Source organism: Gobius niger, assembly GCF_951799975.1.
Source record: "Gobius niger genome assembly, chromosome: 22".
In the NCBI taxonomy this organism is placed as follows: domain Eukaryota; kingdom Metazoa; phylum Chordata; class Actinopteri; order Gobiiformes; family Gobiidae; genus Gobius; species Gobius niger.
In genome coordinates this window covers 749,544-767,543 of record NC_136873.1, presented here as the reverse complement: position 1 = coordinate 767,543, position 18,000 = coordinate 749,544, and the positions used below count along the sequence as shown (strand labels likewise).

Below are 18,000 nucleotides of genomic sequence, written 5' to 3'. Positions count from 1 at the left end.
TAATCACGTGGCTGTGAATTGTGTATGAAAATGTTATTTTTTCAATATTTTTTTAAACACATAAAGCTAAAATGGCTCTGCTTGAGGACATGTTAATGGAAAGTCTGTGTTTGTGGGAGGCTCTTAGTGCCAGTTCTGCTTTCTGATTGGATGAGAATTTTACAATTACAAAACACTACACATCCCAACTTAAAAAACAAAGTAGGTTTTCTTTAAAAATACAAAATATTAATGTCATTTTTGCTCTTTTTGAGACTGTGTTTACAAGAAAACGACTATTCAATGACTAAAATGGTTGTCAATTATTTCAATACTCGATTAGTTGTTTCAGCGCTAAATTGCGATAATTGGGCTTCTTTGTCCCAGCCCTAATTTAGTGACGAGTTACTCCATCAGTCTACCTGTGGGCAGCAATAGTGTAGAGTAAATTATAGCATGAATGTGGAGTGTTCGAGTGCCCAGGAAAACCCCAACATATTATTACCAAGTTGTAAAAATCCGCTGCCAGTGCTGACGCTCGCATGAACAGCATGACTCACAACTGAGGTATGTTTTTGACAAGGGAAAGCGCTATAACACGACTAAAACGGGTGCTTTTGGAAAACATGTCCAAAAATTAGGCCTTGTTACTTTTTTCTATTCATTATGATAAAATAACATAAGGTTTCATGTGATTAAAAATATGAATTAATCACACTTAACTTTAGCGGTATAGACACTTTTTCAGTTTCCTTTTTCCTGCAAGACGTTGCTTAGTGACAACACTGCGTAAAGCCACATTTTACTAAGCCAAAATAGACTTAAATGCAACCCTTACATAAATCATGCTTAATTGTGATCAATTAATTACAAAAGCCATAATAAACTAAACAAACTTAATTGAGTCACACCACTAGTAAAAACAAAATTGGCATTCATGTCATAAGAAAATGTTTCTAAAACCAGCAGATTAAAATGACAAAAATTTACAAAAAAATGACAAAAAAAATGACAAAAATTGACAAAAATGACAAAAATGTGACAAAAAAAAATGACAAAAAATGACAAAAATGTGACAAAAAAATGACAAAAAAATGACAAAAAATGACAAAAAAATGACAAAAAAATGACAAAAAAAAATGACAAAAATGTACAAAAAAATGACACAAAAAAATGACAAAAATGTGACAAAAAATGACAAAAATTTACAAAAAAATGACCAAAAAATGACAAAAAAAAAAGACAAAAAATTGACAAAAAATGACAAAAATTTGACCAAAAAAATGACCAAAAAATGACCAAAATGTGACAAAAAAATGACAAAAAATGACTAAAAAATTACCAAAAAAAATGACAAAAATGTGACAAAAAAGACAAAAAATGACAAAAAAATGACAAAAAAATGACCAAAAAAATGACTAAAATGTGACAAAAAATGACAAAAATTTACAAAAAAATGACAAAAAAAAATGACAAAAATGTGACAAAAAAATGACAAAAAATGACCAAAAAATGACCAAAAAAAATGACAAAAATGTGACAAAAAAATGACAAAAATTTACAAAAAAATGCGCACTGAATGGGTGCTGCTGCCGGATGCTCTCTCATCGAATGCAATTTCTCCATCTGTGAGATCAATAAAGTACCATCTTATCTTATCTTAAATTTCACATACTGTGACCACTTTTCACAGGGTTTCTCATGCAGAAACCCCGGCTGGCAGGTGAAGACTGGACACTGTTTTCATATTGTGAGCTCGCTGTCTCTGTGTGTCAGGCAATTCTATCGCAGCTATATTTAACCAGTTTCAAAAATATATACATATATAGACCGAAGACCACCACTGAGCCGGACATGAGTGAGCTCGTGTCACACACTCCTCTGAATATATACAGGGATTTTAGAACCTTATTTACAGCATGTAGTTTAAGACAAGCATTCCTGTTTACCTCGACCCGCTGAATCCAAAAATGCCAGGTTTTTTCCCCAAACGCTTGAGTGACAGTGTCTAAAGGGAGTGGTAAATTGCGGTTCAAATACAGCCCGATATAGCGCAGATGTTTTTGCTGGCAGTTGTCACGGTGATGACGATGACACGTGCCACAACAGCGCGGCGTGTCAGGACGGAGCGCGGTTTGGAGGAGTGACCGACCGGAGTGAGCTAAACCCGGACGTTAAAGCAGCGCGGTGACAAAAGAGTGTCACGGAAACTTGGAGAGTGGGAGTTTGGTGGTTTATCTGTGAAACTGAGAACAGAATTCATTTTATATGAGAGTTTAAAAACAATTAAATCAAATCTTGAGTTTTCAAAGGCACAGATGACACAGCTCTTGATCAGTTGTTTTCTTTACTGTATTTGTAGTTTTCTCCTCTAATTCACTATTTCTCACCTGGGGGGTCAGGACAGAGATTACACTAACTGAAAACTCCAATACAATAACTGATCCATGGTAAAATAATTATCTGTGTTATGTACATTTTAAACCTCAAGTTAATTCATTTTAGTTGGCCATTTATTAAAGAAGGTTTACTTCGCACATCTCTTTGTTTTAAACAGGTGCGTAAGAGAAGGCATAGAGGCCAAATGTAGAAAAGGAAAAATCTCTCGCACACTGTATACTTGCAACACCAGTGTTCTTTTATTAAAGCAACATTTATGACATTTCTATAATTGATTTAAGTAATCTATCAAATTATTTAATTTATGACTGAAATAATTATAAAGTGAGGGGGAAATTGAGCTTCCTGGACAATTGATTTCATGTTTTAAAGATGGAATTAAGATTTCTCCTGGACCTGGACATGAAGATGAGAGATTAGGGCGAGGAGGCGAGATCTGTTTGTCGGCACCTTTGCAACAGGCATTCTGGTTGTCTTCGGGCTAACTCGAAACTGACTGCTTCCAGTGATATTGTCTCACGCTGCCAATGATGAAAACGTCGCTGAAATCATTAAACTAAAGCCTGGACAGTCAGTTGTGCGTGTCATGTAGCCTCTGGTCTGAGGCCGTTCTGAGGCGCTGGAACGAGGAGTCGGTCTTTCTCCAGAACTGTTAATGATCTTTCAATGCTAATTTCTCCTGTGTGTTTTTCACATCCTCAACCAAAAGGTTGCACTTCTCATGACCTATCTCAGTCTGGGATTCTGCATCTGAGTGACCGAGAGGAAATTGACAGCATGGTGTAGAGTAAAGAAAGAAAAAAGTGCTGTGGCACAGATTACACGGGAAAACTACATTTACTTAACTTTTCTCTCGCTTGTGAAAAGGGGAGACTATGACACAAAACTGTTATGGCGTGACCTAAAAATTCGAACTTGAAATCCACAGAATATTTCTGTACGCACACACACATTTGACGACTTTGACAATGTAGAGTCAAGTCAGATATACAATATCCCATCATAAAACAATACAGTAGGGCTGCTCGATTATTGAAAAAATAATAATCAGGATTATTTTTGTCATAATTGAAATCACGATTATTCAAACGATTATTTGTTGCCTTTAAAAAAATCCATCAAAAAAGTGACAAAAATCCATCAAAAAAGTGACAAAAATCCATCAAAAAAGTGACAAAATTCCATCAGAAAAAGACAAAAATCCATCAAAAAAATGACAAAAATCCAGCAAAAAAGTGACAAAAATCCAGCAGAAAAAAGACAAAAATCCAGCAGAAAAGTCAAAAATCCATCAAAAAAAATGACAAAAATCCATCAAAAAAATGACAAAAATACAGCAGAAAAAGACAAAAATCAATCAAAAAAAAGACAAAAATCCATCAAAAAAGTGACAAAAATCCATCAAAAAAGTGACAAAAATCCATCAAAAAAGTCAAAAATTCATCTAAAAAAATGACAAAAATACATAAAAAAAAAAGACAAAAATCCATCAAAAAAAAGTCAAAAATCCAGCAGAAAAAGACAAAAATCCAGCAGAAAAAGACAAAAATCCAAAAATAGTAAAAAAAAAAAAAACAATTATAATCGATTTTTTGCGATTATGCTAATTTTGTAATCGTTTACTATTGTCATCGGAATCGTAATCGAATTTCGATTAATTGCACAGCCCTACAATACAGTATTTATTATTTAAAATGCTATTGTAAAAACAGCCACAGCTTCAATGCCATTGGAACGCTCTATGTTCTCATGAGTTCGGTGTGAGATTTGAGTCTTGTCAGGGGCATGTGGCGGTGTGGGGCGGTTCGACACTCAGAGAGAAGCCACGCGCTCCTACTGTCATCTCCTGAAAGCCCCACACAGGGACAGGGGACGCGGATCTTACCCTCCGGCTCTGGCAGTCTGGAGATGCTATCCAGCAGGAGGCAGCGTCTGAACATCACCGCCTGGCAGGCCTGGTATGACAGCCCACACCTGGGAGGAAAGAGGATGAGGAGAGGGAGTGGTGAGGGGGGGCTGCCGAGTTCATCCATGCAGACAGACGGGAGATTAGGACTTAAACCGGGGAATGGTCAAACTAACTGTCAATTAAGTCAGGTGCATCGAGTCCATTGGTAGAAATGCGAGAATTGTGAGTCATTGAAAAATGTCAATGAATGTTCGAGTGTTAGAGTAAAATAAAAGTAGATGGTGCTATAGACATGCAGAGACAGAGGAGGAAATAGGAAGAGCAAAAGTGTCCTCAAACATTCTACACAAACTTATTCTCACTTTTCGCAGTAAAACCCCTCAGAGGCAGGGCCAGGTGAACTTCAAGAGAACATTTTACCGTGGCAACTGAAGTCAAAGCAGCAGAAACCTTGATAACACATGTGCCTGACACTGAATAGTGTGAATTCCTTCTTTTGAAGGGCCGAGTATTTCACACCAAACCCGAGTCCCCGACCACTGGAGGCCCAGCTCCTGAGTGGGATGTTTGAATAGATCGCTGTGTGTAAATATCAGGAGGTGGGCTCTGATTGCAGGAGAGAAGGTAAACAAGGCCTGTCTGTGGCATTAGGATTCCGCTCATGCCCGGCCGTGCCGCGGCGGTGGCCATGTTGGGATGGTATGTCCCATGTCGGGGGCAATGTTCGTTTTATCAACAACAGGTATACTTTATTAATCACCGCCTGGAAATGTGTTCTCTGCTCCTACAGTGGGCAGTGGGAGCTAATGGACCTTCTAACTGTGAAGCACGAGCACTAACCACTACATCACCTACAATTAACATGAACAACAAATAAAAGTTATAAATAATGTTAAAATAGATAAACAGATGGAAAGAGTCGTCTCAAGATCTTGGCTCCAAATGGAAGGTTTGAAATAGTGTCACTGAAAACAAAACTCGATTCTTGCTAACAATTTCGATACCACGGCAAAAAATGTAAAAAACCCATTTTAAATAATACACTGTATTTGCTGTAGGAAACTCTTTCCATCTTGCACTGTATTATCTACTTTACATGTACCATAATCTAATAAAAAGGTCTTATTTGTTCTCTCTAATTAACTAGTTTGCATTTTCAGCTGCTATACTCACATTACTCATAGTCAAATGTTGTACTTGTACAGTCTAAACTACTTGCAGACTGGACTAGGCCGATGACCATCAGGTTAACCACTGTCTTTTTCTGCCTCCATGAACAGGAACAGTCACTGCGGTCACATGTAGGAGCAGAACGGTGCATTCATTCAAAACACAATGAATCTTAAAGAGATTCCTCTAAATATATTCATGAGTTAAGTACAGGTAGGAAACATCTAACTATACAGTTAACATTAGAAGACTTTGATTTTGGTGAGATTTTGGTGAGAAAACAGCTTAATAGCCAATGCTAGCTGATACATGTGGATATCGCTAGGCTAACATTAGCCACAATCGCAAATTCTACAGTTTCAATAAAAACACCTGCTCCTGTCCACCTGGTACTGCACTAGTAATCAGATCCAACACTTCAACAATGGATACATTTAGTGATGAAAAACGTGAAGGAGAGAAAACTGCTCTTAATCACAAAATTGACCAAAGTAAAGAAATAAAACAAAAAGTGTACTTCTCACCACAGGTAGTTCATTAGCTACATACTGTGCCTTTAAAAGGTACATTGTGCAACGTTTTATGTGGGGAAAAAAAGTTCATATAAATGCTAATTTGACCTTTCAGTGACCCAGCGGCTGTATGGTTGGTTTACATGGCATTTACTTTCCTAAGATGACGTCATACAAGGGGGCGTGGCCTAGCTGACAGGGGAAAAAAGCCTCTCATGAAGAATCACAATTTGTCAAGTCAAAATTGTGTCCATATGGATGCCTTTTCACAGCAAAATGCTAGTAGAAGCACAAAAAAAAAAGTAACTTGAGATAGCATTAACATACAGTGAGTTGCATAAGTATCGGCCCCTCTTTAACATAAATATTTTTTACATAAGTTGTGTGTACAGTTTTGTTTAGTTTGCACAAAAAGGAAAGGGGGGCCGGTACTTATGCACATCCCACTTTTCAGTTTTTTATTCAAAAAAATTCAAAATCATGTATACATTTCATTTCACTTCACAATTGTGTGTCAATTAGTGTGTGTCTTCCACATGACATTTTAATTAAATATATTTATGTTTATGTTCTATAGTGTGGCAAAATGTCGAAAAGTTAAAAGTACTTCTGCTAACCACTGCATGTAGCATGAAGCTAATGTGAGCGTCATAGTTAGCATTATCAGTTTTTTTTTTAAGTATTTATGGGCTGTTGAACCACCAATCAGTATTTGTTGCAGCTGCTTCTAACAATTCCAAAGATGTCATCTGTATCTATGCTCCAGGACCAATTGTTTTTTTGAGTTTCTGGTAGGTTTTCACTGCTGATGGATCTGTCTCCACGGTAACGGGAACATAACCCTAAAAAACATGTAATAAAAGTGATCCTGGAGATGGAAAGCACGTGATAGCCACCCATACAGCTGCTGGGACACTTCTGTGCATAAAAAGTTGTATAATGTACCATGATCACTTTTAGGATGGGGGGGTTACCTCGGCCACACGTGTCCATTGGAACACGTGGCCTGTTTGCAGTCGGTGAAGGGCAGCAGCTCATCACACAGGACGCAGTGCTCCTTGAAAATCTGCTTGCTCAGCTTGCTCTTCACGTGGCCAATCAGTACCTGGGGAAGTGAACAAAGAGGGAGCTTAGAGAAAAGGACATAATGAGTTTCAATTTCAAGGTTAATACTATAACTGGCTTCTGTCAAGTCTAAGGTGTCTTAATCAATAAACTTTACAATATGACGACAATTCTTCATGAATACACTTGAACATTTCAAACCTTTCTACACTGCTAATATATTGATTTTTGTTATTTTATTCGACCTAAATGCCAGTTAATTAGAGTTAATCTTCTGAAATTTGAGACATTTTTGGTAGTGAAATTTTAAACCAAAATATCGGAGAACACAGATATATATATAATGTCTTCGGAATACAATTAAGTCGGTCTCCATTCATCATTTGTACAAACTTGTTCTGATGTGGTGCTTCCATTAGTCTGGCATTCATAAATGTGTGTAACCACGCCTGAATTCATTGAAAATGTACACAAGAAGTGGGTCATGCCTTATAATTCTCAAATCCAATTCGGGCGTTCTGCTCTCCCAAAATTTCATCCACTGAGCGGCGCTGTGATAAAAAAATGACACCGTTGGTCCTAGCGCGCTTCCTGTTGCTGTTATACTGCATTCAGACTGAAGGCAATGGAGACTTTTCTGTTCCGTTTTATTGCCTTAATGGTTTGTGCAGCCCTGTGAGGCGACTCCTGTGGTGATACTGGGCTTTACAAAACCACTGATTGATTTAGACGTCAGGGGCGAGTGATTTTGAATGTGTTCTGAAGCAGGAAGGAGCTCTTGACTGAAAAAGAACTGCTGTTTTGGTTCTAACTAGTCCCTCTTTGTTACTGCCATGTCCTCTGGATCTTTAACTATAGCTACTCACGATCTACACGAGATCTCCCTAGTATTTAAGCTCATATCCAGCCCATATGTCCGAATAAAGGACTATTATTTGTGCCAGTGGACAATAGTTATTCCAGGTTAGCCCCGTTAGCTTGTTACAAGCGCTTGTTACAAGCCCGGCTCAGTGTGTGATCATCTCAAAGGCTGCTTTATATAGTTACTGCTTTATTGATGTTATTATTGCATAATACTTGTTTTCACTGGATCTATGCTCTGCTAAGGAGCTAGTTAGCTCTGGGCTAGTGGTTAGCAGCTCGGCTACGGACTTATTTGACATGGCTGATGTTCTCACGTTGAAAACACAGACTCGATAAAGTTGTATTGGGCAGAGAGATAATCAGAGGCTGTCAGTGCTTTTTACTATAGTCTCTCAGGGACAGCTCACAGACCCCAGGGGCAACGGTTAGCAAATGTCCGCTGATGGCAGGCGGGGAGGTACGAGCCCCAAATGTAGGGAGTCGGAACAGTCAAAGTCTGCCTCATAATATACCAGCTACAGAATTGTATTCCTCTCTTAGCAAAAGATGAAGCAAGCAGAGCGAACGAAAACACTCCAGCAGAACCGGAAGTTGTTACCCATAATGCACCGCAAAATTCAGTCGCTCCCCCGCCCAACGGATGACATTTTGGGACACTCATCAGAAAATTCATAATTTTTTCAAAAACTGTGTGGTACTTCAAATATGTAGCTGAAAAACGCTGATGTGTGCGGTATTTAATGTCATTTGAACATGCACTGACATGTTGTTTTTTTTCTAGACACGTCAGACAAAGTTGTCAACATGGAGCAGGGACAGTCCTGACCTCTGCGTCTCTGTCGCAGTGCTCTCCGCTGAGGAACTGCACCAGGCCACAGGTGGGGATGATGGAGTCGTGAGTGATTAGCGGATTCAGGTAGACTGCCCCCAGGACCTTCTTGATGTTCTCCCTCATCAGATGGGTCTCCACCGAATTGATCCAAGCCTTGACCTCTGACATGTGCTCCTCCAAGTCCTCCTCCTTCTGTCCACAACAACAACATTCAGCACTTGAAATGGGGCTATATTTGGTAGGTGCCAGGTAAAAGGATCGATAAGTGACTTTTGGTGTAGCCCCAGTCTGGAGGTGTGCACAGACTAAAGTATAGATACTACAGAATATAGAGAAATATAACAGTAAGGGATTGTGTGACCAAGTTGGTTTTACACTCCACTTGTCCCTTGGTTTACTTTTACACAACTGCAATAGTCTTACAAGCTGCACATGCATATCCAGGGTGTTGTGTGTATTTATAATATGTAATTATAATATTGTTCAGAAGATTGAACTGTTCCAAGAGCATGTTTGTATGTCAAAATGGAACAAAACAAATCCACACGGCTGCTTTTTTTTCTCAGTTTATTTTTCTACTTTTAGTTTTGTTTTTTCATCCACCACATTGTGAGACTGTGGGTGTGATTTCCTCTGGCCACTGCCCTAATGAACCCCTCACAAGATTCCATTGACTCAATCAAGTCATAAAATGTAAATTATCAATGGATTATTTTATTCCCTGAAGGCTTCAATCTTGTAAAGTTACAAGACAACCAGACTTCGAAAGCCCCACTGTCTTGTTTTAACCTCACAAGATTGAATGAATCACCTGGATGACTGAGAATTTACATCGTCTGATGGCGCAGGTATATTCCAGGATGGCAATGACAGCCTTCATCGGGATCACAGTATGAAAGGACGTTTCCGGGACCTAACCCGGGTGTTCTGGAAAGGCTACGGTTTAAATTGTTCATTTTTGGAGATATTTGCTGACGTTTGGATCAAGCGCACCTGGCGTTAGCCTCAAATGACAACAAGGCAAAAAAGCAGTTTATAATGTTGTTAAAAAATTATAATTGTAAGGCTGTAGCAGCACAGAGTGTTTTTCCTGCCGATAAAAATTCTTGTTGCCAATTTATAACCGGACCAGTTCCAGACACAGCGTCCCGACCTCTACCATCATCAATACAAGGTCTTGGTGAAAATCTAATGCAAACAGTGGATGAAAAAAAAAATCCAGTGACATTACAGAAGCTTACTGAGTCAATGCCACTACATTTGGAGTGTGTATTTTTGGCCAGGTGCATTGGAGATGTAGACAGAACAGATCTAGTATCATCTCAATGTTCAATACCCCTAATATTGAAATCCCAATGTTCTGCATTATTCTTCCAATCACCATTTTGTTAGGGTTAATAAATTCTCACTCAGCCTTTACGGCACTCCTTACCTCTTGGATTGGCCTTGAACTCATCGCTGCGTCTCCTCCTTCTGCCTGTGCATCCTTGTCTGATTCTGTTGCCTCCTCATCTGGGCTCAGCACTTTGACCTTAAACGTCGGCTTCCAGAGCAACCCCTCGTTTGGCTTCTGCAGCGACTGGTAAAGAGCCCGCACTAAAAACAGTTTCAACTTCCACAGGTATGTACAATCTTGTGCCTGGATCTTTCTATCGAGCTCTTGCTGTAAACTTATCGGAATGTGTTTATCTTTCAATATTTGTAACCGTACGATGTCCAACAGGTCGGCCATTTTGTACAAGCTCTGCAAAGAGGAGTTGAGCAATATTTCACCGGCAGCTTTTGGTGATTTCATTGCCATAAAGTTAACCTGGTACGTCCTCGCAGTGGGATGAAAACCATCAACTAGTCCTTGAGTGCTAGCGATGGCAAGGTACGCTCCGTTCTGGCTAACTGCTAGTCCGTGCATGCGTCTTCCCGCCAACTTCTCAGGCCGAACCATGTCCTCCTGTTTGAAAAATAAACTCTTCTCGGTAAACGTTGGCGTCAATCGCTTTATCCAACCGTCCGATGAGCAGGTATGTACTGCGACAGGGTGCTGACTCACCACGAGTGAGACAATCGGAAGAGAGTGCAGTCCCGCTACGTGGGAGTTGTGAATGTTGAGCCCCGTGTTCGAAATCATCAGCATACACCAGAAAACGTAGCAGCCGCGTGACGCCACGATGAGGCTACAGCTGGCGTTGATCGTCGGGTGGATCATAGGGATGCATTTGATGTTTTTCACCGCGATCTGGTCACTGTCTTTCCACAGAACGACAGGGTGCCGCAAAGTGAAGTAACCTTTTATTCCCGTTAAGCTAACGGGCATTATCTTTACCGGCCCCACCTGGCTCCCGACAATCAGCCCGCTCATTCTCCGGTTCCCGCTTTCGTATTCCCACCACGCCAAGTCGCTGGGCCGATCCACCCCAGATTCAATCATGTCATAAAATTCCACGTCTTTCTCTTTGTCAAACGGCAAAACAAACTTCCACAAAACGAGGTCGCCATTTTCCATCAAAACGGCGAGCAAAACGATTTCGATATCCTCGCAAATGTTGTTTGGAAGAACTTGTTTGGTCGTATAAATGCTAGACCACTCCATTCTCACTGGAGTTTGCATACAGTATCGCCTCTGCAGTTCACAGAAATCCAGTATGCAGTCTTGTGGTGGTGCGTCGTCCTTTTTAGCGTAGCCGCGTTGTTTGAGCCTTTCGTCGTACTTCTTGCTGAGGTCCACGTGCATGTCCCACTCGTGTTTATCATGGCTTTGGTAAACGGAGAGTCTGTGGTCAAGTGTCAGGCAGGCGAGGAGACATCGCCCTCTACTGTCACAGCCAAGTGGAGACCAGCTCATGTACTTTATTCCTTTGGGAAGTTGGAGTTTAGGATTCATTACGGGGTTGGCTAGATAGGCCTGTTTGATAGCAGGGTCTGGGTGTGCAGAGAACTTGTCGTACACTTCTTCAATCTGGTCCCGAGGCCCCACCTGAAAGATACAATATTAATAAAAAAGAAAATATAAAACATTTTAATCGTCAGGCTAGACTCACAGCTAAGTGACCGAAGGATTACTGCAATTAGGTTTATTGGACAGGACAATGTGTCAGAGCCCAGGCCACAGATTAGCATTAGCATTACCATTCTGTCCAGTCCGACCCAATCCTGATATTTGGGCTCAGAGTAGTCGCCGATACCGAGTACCAGCATGATACCAAGGCATGTGAATAAAAACAAAAGCAAAACCTGCAAAAAGATTCCAAGCCCCAAAGCACAGGTCTCATTATGCATGATACAGTTCTGCGTGCGAGTTACGCTGCTCGATTCTGCCAATGTTCTGCTTCCACTCTAAATATCAATGGGTTTTAATGTCTACAGAGCCCCCACAGCCAACCTATGCTAATGTGAGCGTTAGCCATGTGTGCTGGGTCCTCTTTTACAAAAACACAACACAGTAGATTTTGGTTCAGCCACTCACCGATACAAATACCTGATGAATTGGTGGTATCGGCATGAAATCCAATGCTAGAGTCAGTATCGGAACAACCCTAATTGTTATGTAAAATGTTATATCAGAGAAACTGAGAGAGGTGAGGGCATGGATCTATAATAATAAACGGGTGAGGGCGGTGCGAGGTGCAGCGTCTCCTTCCGCTGTTTGCGAGTGTGGCGCACATGGTGGAGCATCTAGAGGCGCTTATTGGTAATGCATCGATGCCGGACCTGCAAAACGGGAGTAGCTTCAAGGTATTACTTACTTTTAAGTCCTTTATAATCATATGAAATATAATTGAAAATAGTCCACATGGTAATTTATATAATTTACGATAAGCTTATACTGAATTATTTGTTTGTTAATAGTCTAAATTATTTCAAGCTATTTAGGGCTGAAACGATTAATCGACGACTAATTGATTATTGAAATAATCAACAACTATTTTAGTGATCGATTAATCGTTTTCTGGTTCACACAGACTAAAATGGAGTAAAAATGACATAAAAATGTAGTATTTTTGATGAAATCCTACTTTGTTTTTATAGTTAGGGTCGGTGTACATTTTGTTCATTGTAAATGTCATGAATAGAATAGATATTAGTTTATCCATCAACACATCTTCAAGCAGCGCCGAGAGCATTTTCTCCAGTTCAGCTTTACTCAAATCCTGTAGGCCAGTGTAACACCTCATTTGAAAGCTAAGACCTACAAAACTAAATTGATCTTTTTCCCTCACATCATCAGATTTTTTTTCATCACTTTTTTTGTTGGGCAGTCGTCTCATTATTGTCAAATTTTCGTGACTTTTTTGTCACTTTTTCGATTTTTTTTTGTCCATTTTTTGTCACCTTTTTGTCACTTTTTCGTCCATTTTTTCTAAATTTTTCGTCAAATTTTTATCAATTTCTGTCATTTTTGGTACATTTTTTGTCACTTTTTGTCACTTTTTCGTCAATTTTTTCTCACTTTTTTCACATTTTCATCCTTGTTTTCGTCTCAGTTTTGTTGCTATTTTCACACATTTTTTCCAGAAGCTTGATTGCTGGATTGGGGTAAAGCTGGAGAAAATGTGCCCGGTTCAGGTGGGAGTTAAGGGGTTAAGCTATATGTGATTAAATTTTTTTTGAAAAAATAACATTTTCCTAAACCATTCACAGCCAAGCGATTACTCGATTAATGGTAAAAATAATCGATAGATTAATCGATTACAAAATAATCGTTAGTTGTAGGGCTGCTCGATTATTGAAAAAATAATAATCACGATTATTTTTGTCAGAATTGAAATCACGATTATTCAAACGATTATTTGTTGCCTTTAAAAAAATCCATCAAAAAAGTGACAAAAATCCATCACAAAAGTGACAAAAATCCAGCAAAAAAAGTGACAAAAATCCAGCAAAAAAAGACAAAAATCCAGCAAAAAAGTGACAAAAATCCAGCAAAAAAGACAAAAATCCAGCAAAAAGTGACAAAAATCCAGCAAAAAAGACAAAAATCCAGCAAAAAAGTGACAAAAATCCAGCAAAAAAAGACAAAAATCCAGCAAAAAAAGTGACAAAAATCCAGCAAAAAAGTGACAAAAATCCAGCAAAAAAAGACAAAAATCCATCAAAAAAGTGACAAAAATCCATCAAAAAAGTGACAAAAATCCATAAAAAAGTGACAAAAATCCCCAAATTAAAAAAAAAAATAAAAAATAAAAAAATTGGCGATTATGCTACTTTTGTAACCGTTTACTGTTGTAATCGAAATCGTAATCGAATTTCGATTAATTGCACAGCCCTAGTTAGTTGCAGCCCTAAAGCTATTTACTCTTAATTCACTTATGTTTTAGTCAGTGCTTGTGAGATAACATTCCCAAAAATAAGTCTCCTTTTAGGCTCTAAAAGGTCCGACCTGAGCTGCAGACGACTCTTTCCTCTTTACAAGCAGCACACGGCTCACCTCATGTCTGTGGAGGCAGAGGCAGGTGAATCCAGTCGGAGATGAGTTTATTGAGTGATCAGAGCAGATGGGGCACATCGGGGCCATCATCACTCTGACTGAAATGATTACAGCTGCAGCTAACGCAATGCTAACAGAGAAACCAGCAGCAGTCCTTCGCGGTGGCTGTATAAACGTTGATATTTTCCCTGTACATCCACAATCTACCGCACACCTTAACTGAGAAATAAACAGAAGCACATGACCCAGCGAACGTCGCCATCTCTCGGAGCTCCATTCACTTCTATGGACCACAAACATCTACTGTGTGGGCCAAAATCACACGCCTCTGTGATTTGGATTTCGCGTGGTGTAATATCGCGATAATCGTTCAGTCCTACTAGACGCTTATATTGGCTATACTACATAGGGCTGTGCAATTAATCGAAATTCGATTACGATTTCAATTCCAACAGTAAACGATTACAAAATTAGCGTAATCGCAAAAAAATGATTTTAATTTTTTTATGTTTATTTATTTTATTTTATTTTTTTTCTTCAAATTTTTAATTTTGGGATTTTTGTCACTTTTTTCATGGATTTTTGTCTTTTTTTTTATGGATTTTTGTCACTTTTTTGATGGATTTTTGTCACTTTTTTGATGGATTTTTGTCTTTTTTTGACGGATTTTTGTCTTTTTTTGCTGGATTTTTGTCACTTTTTTGCTGGATTTTTGTCACTTTTTTGATGGATTTTTGTCACTTTTTTGATGGATTTTTGTCTTTTTTTGATGAATTTTTGTCACTTTTTTGATGGATTTTTGTCACTTTTTTGATGGATTTTTGTCACTTTTTTGATGGATTTTTGTCACTTTTTTGATGGATTTTTTTAAAGGCAACAAATAATCGTTTGAATAATCGTGATTTCAATTATGACAAAAATAATCGTGATTATTATTTTTTCAATAATCGAGCAGCCCTAATACTACACATTTTGAGAAAGAAAAGCTTTTTAGACTCTGCTTAATAGAAGGCTTGGCTGCTCGGTCGGGGTTGCAAAAGCCCGTTCCCCACTGTCTTGGTAAGGCATGTCTCAAATGGGGGGAAAAAAAAAGAACATACTGCGTGATTTCAAGCCAGACAGATTATTAAATTTCCATGTAATTGTATTAGCAATATGTCCATCTTATTAAAGGATTAATACGGTTTAAAATGGACAATGTTCTAAAACGCTTCCTCATAAAGTCGTCTCCTCTAACACTGAAATGACAAGCCCTGGTATAAGATATGTCTAACTGATGGCGTTAACCCAACCGCGTCCGTCTGTCGCTGCGCTTAGCTGGCTGTAAAATTAAGCCACTCCTGGTATTTTTTTTGCGCCAAATTGCGTTTTTGGAGAGCGGGCCGTTTAGTTACACGCCAGAGCAGCTGTGAACAGGCTAACCACAGCTAAAACATTTGTTCTGGATTATATGTCTCTTTTGTCCACCGCGTTCGTACTCGGAGGTTTAAATATTCTTCTTTACATTATTTGGGTTAAAGAATAAACACGAGACCGGGAAGCAGAGCGACCAATTTCATATTTACTTGGCAGACACGAGCGGGGATTAAGAACTGATTTAGTGTGCTATTGAGCTATGCGGTTGGCATCTGTGATTCAATCTAACAACTGCTTTTACTGAAGAAGCTATTACACTATATTGACTTTTACAAAGCGAGTGATTCATGCATTTGTGATTAGAATTCAACTGGTCAGAGAATAGGATTTCCCATTTAAAAGCCTCATGTTTAGATTTATAGCTTGCGATCCTGTTTGAGAATGTGATGATGAGATACATTAAGATGGCGGCAGTAGCCTAGAAAACTCGACAGGAGAGAACTCTCAAAAAAATCTACAAATGTTGAACCAGACCTTCACTTGTTTTGGATTAGGTCTCTATATTTATCTTATAGAATCACGTATGATAAAATAACCGAATTGTAGATAGGGCTGTCACAATAATTACTTCATTGATTTATCGTTCCATAAGCTATTTCGATTGTTATACAATTTTTTACTCAAAGTACTGTGAAATATTCTAATATTTAAGTACTTTTCGAACAAAGCTTAACTGTCATTTTTAAAGGAACAGGCCAGCGTTTTTCCATACTGAGATATGTTCTTACCTGAGCTTTGACGAGTTCTTTAGGACCTGTCTGATCTTCAGTCACGTAAACACAGCGCAGACGGCGTTAGCATTTAGCCTCTCCCTCTCTCCTCTATAGCTCCAAAACAGGTCAAGATAGAAGCTACCAAGCTCTTCCACGTTTTCCCTATTTAAATATGGTTACGTGAAGTGTTCCACTACAAAGTATAATTACACACAATTAAACAATGTGGATTTTCTAAGTGGATAAAAGGGGGAACTATATTGTAAGGCGTAATAATACCAGGAGTAGTTTGGCATCCGCACAGCAAAGTGAAGATTACTGCACAGATTTCAAACTACCCCTGGTATTATTACCCCTCACAATATAGTTCTTAATTATAATAAGAAGTAATTATACTTTGTAGTGGAACACTTCACGTAACCATATTTAAATAGGGAAAACGTGGAAGAGCTTGGTAGCTTCTATCTTGACCTGTTTTGGAGCTATAGAGGAGAGAAGAGAGGCTAAATGCTAACGCCGTCTGCGCTGTGTTTACGTGACTGAAGATCAGACAGGTCCTAAAGAACTCGTCACAGCTCAGGTAAGAACATATCTCAGTATGTAAAAACGGTGGCCTGTTCCTTTAAGCTTTAGAGTTTCTGTGGCATTAAAAGGTCTTTAATGCAATATTTTCTTGCCTGAAAAATATAATCAAACTTCAACTTTGTTTTCGTGGCTGGTCAAATCGAAGAGATAGCCAGAGACGATGCTAAACTTTTTGTTTTTTTTGTGAGGATAGGCACAGTAATGGCAGAGATATTAACCATAAACCACATGCACATACAGCAGTCATGAAAACCAATGGGAGGGGTGTTGATTTGCACTGCAGAGCTGCTCAATCGATCAATAATTCTGCCATTGTAATTCAGTTCATGATTTATATTGCTTATTGCATTGTTAATTTAACCCTAGATGTAAGTACAGTAAGAAATGCTCTAGAATCAAGCCTCTGGAGGTCTGGGTCCAGTGTTTTAACTCTTCGCTTCACTCACTCGTTTCACGCGCGTGGACGAGCTTCGCCGGCCAGTGTGCGCGTGGTGTTTACATCCAGACTTCCACAGGCTGGTTGAGCACCGTGTGGCCCGGGTCCTGTTACCTGCAGCCGGTGGTCGTCCTGGGGCACGCTGATGGAGGTCCGGTGCAGGCTGAGCTGCTGCCGGGAGCAGCCGGTATCACACCGCAGCTCGATCACGCTCAGGGCGCTGGTGGTGGACACAGCCAGCCGGTGGTCCTGGGACCAGAGCAGCGGCTGCAGCCCGCACACCGGCGACAGGAGCGCCACCACGGGCTCCTGGAGCTGCGGAACACTCTCCGCCTCTGCGCTCACTTCTTTGTCCCACTCCGGCTCCGTTTTAATCACCACCTTATTGGAAAGCGCGTCTGTAGAAGCCATGGCTGAAGCTGTCAGACCCACAGCCGCCATGTTGCTCTTCACAGCGGAAGTACGTCACAGAGCGCGGCTATAAGTGGGCGGGACTTCCTCTGGGCAGACCAAATTATAATGAAAATAATAATGAGACTACAGAATCATTCAGAATCTATCATAATCAGGAAATGACAGCGTTCCCTTGGGTACTGAAGCATACTGAAACATAGGCCTATACCTACAAGCTACATTATTAAAAAAAATACTAGTAGTATTTTCTTTTATTTATACAACTTCTGATGAAATGGATGGA

The 18,000-nt window shown here is 39.5% G+C and overlaps 1 protein-coding gene across 3 annotated transcripts in view; it reads right to left on the bottom strand.

Moving 5' to 3' along the window:
* gtf3c4 (general transcription factor IIIC, polypeptide 4) overlaps nucleotides 1-17,748 on the bottom strand; it is an 80,665-nt gene extending 62,917 nt beyond the window's left edge. For all 3 annotated transcript variants that reach the window (XM_079581257.1, XM_079581256.1, XM_079581258.1), the window contains exons 1-5: nucleotides 17,418-17,748; nucleotides 10,164-11,702; nucleotides 8,726-8,923; nucleotides 6,945-7,075; nucleotides 4,265-4,353 (exon numbers count right to left, since the gene is read on the bottom strand). In XM_079581257.1, the coding sequence (XP_079437383.1) occupies nucleotides 4,265-4,353; nucleotides 6,945-7,075; nucleotides 8,726-8,923; nucleotides 10,164-11,702; nucleotides 17,418-17,744 (2,284 nt within the window). In that variant the 5' untranslated portion in view covers nucleotides 17,745-17,748. The remainder of the gene's footprint in view (nucleotides 1-4,264; nucleotides 4,354-6,944; nucleotides 7,076-8,725; nucleotides 8,924-10,163; nucleotides 11,703-17,417) is intronic.
* Between the last annotated feature and the right edge of the window lie 252 nt (nucleotides 17,749-18,000).